Below are 9,149 nucleotides of genomic sequence, written 5' to 3'. Positions count from 1 at the left end.
CTCACTATATTAACTTTTGTCACGCTGTCATGCCACATGTACAAAACTTAACGTTTTTTTTACAGAATTTAACAGGAAGGATCAACTTGATTAACATAACACTTTTAAATGACTAAATTGTAACACTTTTTAAATAAGGAACTAAAGTGAAACATTAAATTAAGTTAAAAGACTTGTGACTAATTATGCCAAAAATCTTTTAAAATTTCATAAAATTTGTTTAAGTATTTAAATTAAAAAATTGATATTAATTTAATGGAAATAACATTTAAATTTAATTAAATAATTTAGATTAAAATCAAAATCCATTAAGAATCGATTTTAAACCGATTCGAAACTAATTATGAATTTCAAACTGATTTCTATTTCTATGACAAATAGTTTGGTTTATAAAACATAATCATAAAAATGAAATGATTCATATTAAATGATTATCCATACACACCACTCATATATAGAAGACAACTTAAACCCATAAAAAAAAGGCCAATGTATATGAAACCCCATCCATAATACATGAACATTTTGGTGCTTTGTTCAAAGGTTTTGTAAAACTCCAAACCTTGCTACCATTTGTATAGAAGATGACAAGTCAACTAATAGGGCATATAGGAAGATTTAGTGTGCATCAATAAGGGAAACTAGAACGAAGTCTCCATTCCTCTCTGTTACCAAAATTAACAAAAAAAATGATATTCGTAATCACATCTAAATTATTTATATCATGATTTTTTTTAATCTATAACAAATAAGTTTACAAGATAACATACATAGACAAAACAATTCTAATGATATGATTATATTAATTTTCCATACACAAAATTATCCGGGTAGATCCTAAAACATTGTTACTTTTTTCTCTATAATAATGTTTACTTTGTGGAATGAAAACTTGATAAAAACAATTCCTCAAAAGAGCAACAACATAACATGATGAATTAAAAAACTACAATGGGCGAAGAGAAGAGAGAACTACATCTTGAAGAGAGCTATCTCTTTGCATTGCAGCTTTGAATTCATCAAATGTAACTTTTCCATCACTATTGGCATCCATTAAGTCAAAAATCTCATCCAATTTTCCAGGTTCAGTGATATCAGTTGGAAGACAATCATATGGCAAAGCCTGTTTAGGAAATATATATATACACTTGTGTTAAAAGATGACAGTGAAAATATAAAGCTAATTCATTGAGAGGAATGAACATTACTCTTAGCATAGATGCTACTTCTTCCTTGGTGATGCATCCTGATCTATCTGTGTCATACATCTAATTGCCAACAAAAATAAAATCAGAAATGCGTTCACATGTTGGAAATATGTTTCAATTAATCATATTTTTGCACACCCCTTGCCTGAAAACACAAACGGAGAGCATCCTCTCCTTTGGAGTTCTTGAGACTCGAAAAGCCACAAAGAATCTCTCTCATGTCAACCGTTCCATCGCGGTTGTTGTCAAATAAATCAAATATACGAGCTGCGAAAGGGATCAATGATGGCATTTTCATTGCTTTTAACACCTCTTCAAACTCACAAAGAGTCGCATTGTCTCTATCTGCACATCTGTTAACAACCATAGCACCATTAGTTAAATCAAAATCACAGCTGGAACCAAGATTTTAAATAGTAGTCTCAATCCGCCTCACGATTTTCTTATTATTGAAAATTTGATGTTAAATATACTTAATAGAAATTACATTGACAATGACACAGACATTTAAAAAACGCTCATGTCATTACAAATGCGATTTGGAATACTGTACTTACATTTTCTTGAAGTGCATCCTAAGATTTTCAATTTCATCTTCTTTGAGATCATAGGATCCAACCAAGGATTTCAATTTTTTAGTTCTTAGAAAAATTGTGGAGCTCCAAACACTAGCAATTGCAGCTGCGCGAAGTTTGCGTCTTGCATTGAATCTTTGTAGCCTTGACACAATTTCAGGGTCCATTTGATCATCTTTGGCCTTCTCACCTTTAACCCATGGATCACTTAAAAGCTGTTCCAATAACAAAAAAAAAATTGAAAACACTTCAATATTTTCAATTACTTAAGTTATTAAGAGTGTAGAATTAGAGTACCTCTTGAGCACTAGGTCTTTTAGCAGGATCAACAGTTAGAAGACTTGAAATCAAATTCTTTGCTGATTGTGAAATTCCCTTCCAAGTCTTCTCATAAAAACTAAAATTTCCCTGTTCCAAAACATTTTATTTAGTAAACAAAAAAACATTATGAAATGAATTTATCATGTGTAAGATGTTACTTACATTCAATATCATTTGTTGCTTTTGGCGATTATTTTGAGCAATGAAAGGTGGATACCTGAAAAACAATCAAGTGCACTTAGATGAGATGGTAAGAGATTTCTTCCAACTTAATACAACAGTGTTAAATCTCTTGAGAAAATACTTTGTCGCCTTTGTCGTCTATTGTAGTCCTCTCTCGTTTAAAGAATTAGTTTCTCCTGTTACTCGTACAGATACTCGAAAGAAAAAAACATACCCGGAAAGTAAGATATATAGAATGACTCCAAGAGACCACATATCACTCTTAGTAGTAATCTTTCCTTGAGAAAGAGCCTCAGGTGAAACATAATCAATAGATCCAAACAAACCAACAACAGGATCAGTAAACTCTTCAACAGAACTCAACCCAAAATCCATAATCTTAAGACTAGAGTCTTTCCCAACATCTAAAAAAAGACAATTTTCAGGCTTCAAATCCCTATGAATAATGTTAGCTCTATGAATAGCTTCTAACCCTGCAACAATCTGATGAACCACAGTTGAAGCTTCAGTCTCACTATACTTATCTTGTGCAACAATCCTATCGAAAAGTTCGCCACCAGAACAAAGCTCAAGCACAAGATGAACACCATTTGTGTCTTCATAAACATCGTAAAGATCGATAACGTTCGGATGCGGCGAAACGTTTTCGACTATTCTTCTCATTACAAGAATCTCATTTGTTAGTAATGCATCTGAGACAGAAACTTGTCTCATTGTAGGGAACTTCATCATAGTTTCTGTGCTATTTTCACCACCATCTTTTTTCCTTGGTAAATTATTTGAAGTACCTAATCTTCTAAGTGTTTTGATTGCTACTTGTGATTGTGATTGTGATTTTGATTGTGATTGTGATTTTTCATCATCATTGTTTGATTTTCTTGTACCTTTTCTAACAACAGAAAATCCACCTCTTCCTAGAATCTCTGAAACTTCATACACATCTGAGAGTTTTCTTGTACCATATCCCATGGTAGTGATAATTAACAAAAACAAAAGAGTTTGAAAAAATGGAATATATTTTGAAGAGTAAGAAAATGTATGAAGAGGAAAAGAACAAGAGGATGTGTAATAATGATAATATGTTCAATAATGAAGATATAAAACGCGTTATTGAAATGGTTGAAATAGACATTATAGGTTATAATAATACTATAAGAGTTATTTGAATTGTTTATGAAATAAAATATGAATTAAATTAAGAGAGATAGAAGGGAATATTAAGTAGGTTGGTAAGAGGTGTTTTAGAATGGACAAGGAGAGAGTCAACTGCTACATTTTTGCATTTTATGTTTCATTGTTCATGATTTGGCCTAATTGAAATAAGAAATGTGTATTGCTAAAGTATAAAACAAAACAGAAAACTAACTTGGTTTTATCTTTAACAAACATTCTATTATTTACTTAAGAGATCTCTTAAAAAAAATTATCTACAAACTTTTCAAAAACAAGTATTAAAACGTCTGTTTTAGAGAATAAAGTGAATAAAGTTGTACACAATTTAGAAAAGATTACCATATTAAGGCCTAACTCTTTAATTCATCATTCTGTTTCCCTGAATATAAATAGTTTATGAAGTATTCAAGTTCATGTTCAATCTTTAAATAAATGAAATTAAGATAATAAAATATCTATTTAATTATAAATAGATATTACTTATTACTGTCTTATTATTATATTAGATTTTTATATTTTATGTTGAATTGTAAAATTTGCTAACCTTTTTTTAATTAATTTAACCTTATTAGCTACATTAACTTTATATATATATATATATATATATATATATATATATATATATATATATATATATATATATATATATATATATATATATATATATATATATATATATATATATATATATATATATATATATATATATATATATATATTAAGTATATTCTTATGAAATATGCATTATATAAATAATATTTAATGTCAAAATTCTAATATTTCCTTTTAAAATATTTAAATAAGATTTAGTTTTGTAGTGTTACAGTTTTCCACTCTAAACACTTTATCCATGTGCTTCTTGTGTTTGGGAGATTGTGTTATTATGTCATTTGGGTCCAATCGGTCATCGTTAATATTCTAGAGAGTGAAGGAGAATAGCGATCCAAAACGCAACGGAAATTAAAAAAAATTCCTGCAGTGAACCTTACGAATGGGCATGATCAGTGATAGAATCATTACCTCTTGTGGCGATTGAAACCCTTGATGCAGATCGAAGGAATGATCACAAACGTTGAATGGTGACAACGCCTCTACTCAGTCTACACGAACGGATTCCTTAAGTCTCAGTGCTAGTTGCTACGAATGAAGACTTTGAGTGAGAGAGAGAGAGAGAAAGAAACGAAATTTTCATCTGAACAAATGCTTCTGCACAAGGGTTATATTTATAGAACCACTTGTCTGGGTTGTAAGCTAAAAAGTCCACTTAAGTGTATGTGGCCCATATCTTATGATATACCAAAATCACTTAAGCGCGTGGTACCTTATCATATTTCGTATTCTACTTAAGTGCACCGTACCTTACGATATTCTACAATTCACTTAAGTGCATCGTACCTTACGGTGTTCCTTATTTACGCTATCTCTCATCAATCCATCCTTTTGTGTGTGACCCTGTAGGTTTTCGCGGTATTGACAATTATATTAAATCACGTATTTAACATGATAAACAGTGAGCGATATCTAACAACACATCACTTCTATCCAAGACATGAAAATATCATGTGATCTGACAAATCCTTTTGTGATAATACTTATGTGTACAATTCCCTTTTGCCCTTATGTCTATATTGAACACAAGGCATAGACCGTGTCATCCTTGTCTAGTTCAATATTGAGCCCGTAGACATTTATCCCGTTACGCAGGATGGGCAAATTCCATCTAGGTCACTCATGTCCCTCACCATGCTTCGTGGATTACCCATCAACTGTCTTTATGGTCATCCAGTTACGGACACCGTTTGATCAGCAATAAGGCACTCGACTCTACATCTAGGGTCCATAGTGGTTTCAGGTCGAATGGTGGTAATCTGTTGTCGCACACGGGTCAAAAACGAGTTTAAAAGTGTGGTAAAACGGAAGCGACACTCGAGTATCGTATCACAAGGACTCTTGAATGTTATAACCAAAAAAATAGAAAGAAGGGGTTTTTAAGGTTCAAAACTTAAACCGAAGATGATTAAAGGTAAAAGCAAAATTGATAAATAAGTTAATATATTGTATCGATTTCCGACTTATCATCAATTCTTATAATTTCAATTCCCTAGCGGATTCAATCCCATTCAATTACAATACCCACTGACAAGCGCAAATTGGTATTATATGATGTATGTTCCTAATTTCCGAATTAAGCAAACGGATTTAAACAGACGTGAATTAAGCAAACGCGACTTAATCAAACACGATAACGAAAAAGCTACGCTAACGTGATTATAGTTAAGGATCATACAAACAATCAAATTTAATCAACTCTATCCTATAAGAAACAATCGAATTAAGCGAACGAAAGTAATCGAATTAAGCAAACGAGTTTATAGGAAGAATTGAAAAGAGATTGAAATTAAACTGAAATTAATAAAAATCTCAAAGTGGAATTCGAATACAACAAATCAGCTCTTTGGGAATTATCTCTCCATGGAATCTTCTAAGCAATATTGTATCATCAAAATTCAGAATTAGGATTACTATAGTAGTGAAAGACCTAATATAATAAAAGGCAAATTTGGGCCCTTATAGGATTCGACCAGAAAATTAGAAAAACTGGCCCAAACTAACTATTTTAATTAAGTCTGAAACTTCAACGAATTATTCAACCCTTATTCATTATGAATTTGCTTTTGACTTCAACATGAAACTTGTAATTCTTTCTCTTAGCTTTCCAACGCGTATTAGAACGTGTCAATCCGACTCATATAGCCCAAGTTATGATTTGCATAGTGATAAGGTATCAAATAACTATTTATGCTGAAAATAAAGTACGAAAATAAAATAAAGGCAAAAATAAACTTAAATATTAAAACACACTAAAATATTAAAAATAATATAATAAACTATAGATTTGCCTAAGTATAATAGTAGAAGAAAGTGCATCAAAATGCACTGATCAAATTCCCCCCCACTTGAACTTTTGCACTCCGAGCAAAATTATAAATTCAAAACTTAAAACAGAAAGAAAAAAACCAGAACAAACAAAACATGTAATTCCAAAGTTTATCAAGATACAAGGTATAAGCAGAATTCTAAGTCTAAACTTCAAGAATATGGTGTTAGTGAGCAACTTCTTGTGACATTCAAAGAAGATAGAAAAACAGATTACTAAATAGTACATCCAAAAGTAATAAGATCCTCACAGGATAAATTTCACTCAGCTCTCAAGTGTTTAGGTTACTTGTTTACACTCAAAGCACATCATGAAAGTTAGTACTACCATAAGCTTGAAAAGACTCTAACATCCACAATTAAAATACATGCACACAAAGATCAAAAGGACTTTTATTTGGTTGTAACGTGGCCAAGGTAAGGGTGAGATAAATCCTAAGGGGTACTAGACTAAAATTCAAAGAGACAAAAGAGACTTGAAAGAAACTACGGAAGTTGAATTTACAAAATATTTCATTCACTTCAACAACTCTATATTAACTGTTTTCGTTCATATTTTTTTTCTCCTTTCTCTTTTTTTCTTTTTTTTTCTTTTTCATAAGGAATATGTATTGACATGTACACATCCTTCTATTTTCTTTCATTCATTTTTTTTTTCTTTTCTATTTTCTTTTTCTACCAACTTCTGAAATATTGCAAACATAATTATTCAACCCCACACAACTCCAAACAAGACTCTTTCAACCCTTTGAATAAGGTGATATAATATTGTTTTTCACTTCTCGGTTTGTAATTAGTTTTAAATAAAAAAAGGATAATAGGCTCAAGGGGGTTTCAAACAAGGGATGATATTATTTTAGGATTGGCTTTTTGGCTAACTGGCTAAAAAAACAAAAAACAAAACTGTCTTTATCATATTAGTGTGCACAAGTAAACAACAGCATCAACAAGAGTCAATTCAAGTTCTAGAGACTAACAGACATGAGTGAACCACACAAGAAAGAAAGAGATGGATTTTTGTATGTTATCCATATAAGGCTCAAAATCTCACGAGGTTAATTGATCTACCACAAATGATGTACAATTTAGAGTTTAGTCATTCTTATCATACTAAAAATGCACAACAAATTTTTCACATCACACCACAAGACTTTAGTCAATAGAACTAAGAAAAATACTCATAATTGTAACTCAAAAACCAAAGGAAAAAACATGCAATTTTTTTTTAATTTAGCAACTAAAAACCAAAAATAGAGAAAAACTGAAAAACAAAATAAACAAAATAAAACAAATAAATGGTTGCCTCCCCCACACTTAAAACATACATTGTCCTTAATGAAATACCATAAATATAAAATAAGAGTGGGAGAAAGGAAAGAACACACCCGAGGAGTCAAGGCGGATAAGTGATTGCATAAGCAGTCTTTCCCAATGAGAGTTATTCTACAGTCTCTTCTTCCAAAGTCGGGTTCTCATGTAGTAGTTTTGGGTAGTGTCCATTGACCTTGAAATTTTGATTAGTGCATTTGCCTTGTATTCCAGGATCAAAGAAGAATCTATGATAAGTAAAAGTGTTGAATGGGCGCATGAAAGTGATCTCCTTTTTCACAATATCAAGAATCAAAGGATTATGGGGTTGCCTCACTATTTTTATTTTATCTTTAAGTGAGATCCTATGAATACATATGGAATGGCTAATATCACGAGTGTCAGCCAAGGTCCATCTAACTCCCTTCTTATGTTTCGACTTAAGTTGAAGCTTTGATGAATAATATGAATCATCGGGAAGTGGTTTAGGCTCTACAGAATATGGTTGTTCAATGGATGGTATGTTTGGGGCAGCCGGAATGTCAAGAGCTTCAGCTACATAAACAACTTCATTTACACTATCACCCTGTAAGACAGCATCAATCTCAGCACAAATAGCACAAAGGTTAGTGTTAGTACAATCATCACATGAGTAAATATCATCAAAATCAGATAAAGTTGGAAAATCAGCTGAAAACAAATCAGAATAAGCTTCATCAACAACTTCAGAAACCAACTCTATTTGAAAAACAGAATGTTCTTCCTCGTCAATCTTCTTATTTTTCAGTACTCCTTGTGGGGAAGGGATTGGTGATACATGCTTTTTTTCAACCTCAACAACAATAGAAGGTTCAGGTTTATTTTCAAGTGTTACACTAACAATGTTTTTATTTTTTTCTGGGGCTGGTTCTACAACTTTTTCGAATCTCAAGGAAATTTCACTCACATTAAAGCCTTTTGGATTAACTATTGTTTAAGCATGTAGTTGGTTTGACCATTGAGCTTGTTGCATGGCATTCATTGAAGTGGCAAGCTATCCAATTTGTGTTTGTAAAGTATGAATACTAGAATCTGTTCGTTGTTGAAACTGAAGATTATTTACAGCCATTTTCTTGACAAGATCCTCAAGTGAAGGTTCAGAAGGTGAAGAAGTGGTTACTTGTGGAGGGTTATATGGTGGTGGTGGTGGAATGGGTAGCATCAGTTGTTTCACTAAAGAGGTAAGTTCGTCAATTCTGGTTTCTAGAGCTTTGTTGGAAGAAGAAACTTTAATCTCATTCACACCTTTTGCTTGGACCAAAAAATTATCCCTTGTTGTGAACTATTGGGAGTTAAGTGACATCTTCTCAATCAAGGATTTGACAGCAGCTGGAGTTTTATCAATACACAAATCATTATAATCAACATCAGGGGAAACAAGTTCTCTCAGAGTTCTTTGGTCAGT

General features: G+C 31.8%; 1 protein-coding gene across 2 annotated transcripts; it reads right to left on the bottom strand.

Annotated features, from left to right (window-relative positions):
* Positions 1-497: 497 nt before the first annotated feature.
* Positions 498-3,385, bottom strand: LOC127075538 (calcium and calcium/calmodulin-dependent serine/threonine-protein kinase-like). Of its 2 annotated transcripts, XM_051017004.1 has the most exons (8): positions 2,502-3,385; positions 2,267-2,321; positions 2,081-2,191; positions 1,766-1,998; positions 1,354-1,561; positions 1,209-1,268; positions 977-1,123; positions 498-665 (listed from the first exon to the last, which is right to left on the bottom strand). In XM_051017004.1, exons 1-8 carry the CDS (start codon positions 3,254-3,256, stop codon positions 642-644), a joined length of 1,593 nt encoding a protein of 530 aa, XP_050872961.1. In that variant the 5' UTR covers positions 3,257-3,385; the 3' UTR covers positions 498-641. The 2 variants fall into 2 exon arrangements, with proteins under 2 accessions (XP_050872961.1, XP_050872960.1); XM_051017003.1 differs by lacking the exon at positions 498-665 and having other exon boundaries at positions 703-1,123.
* Positions 3,386-9,149: the final 5,764 nt, after the last annotated feature.

This window comes from Lathyrus oleraceus, chromosome 4 (assembly GCF_024323335.1).
Source record: "Lathyrus oleraceus cultivar Zhongwan6 chromosome 4, CAAS_Psat_ZW6_1.0, whole genome shotgun sequence".
Lineage (NCBI taxonomy): Eukaryota > Viridiplantae > Streptophyta > Magnoliopsida > Fabales > Fabaceae > Lathyrus > Lathyrus oleraceus.
Note: the sequence above shows the minus strand (reverse complement) of the source record. Positions and strands in the feature narration are given on the sequence as shown.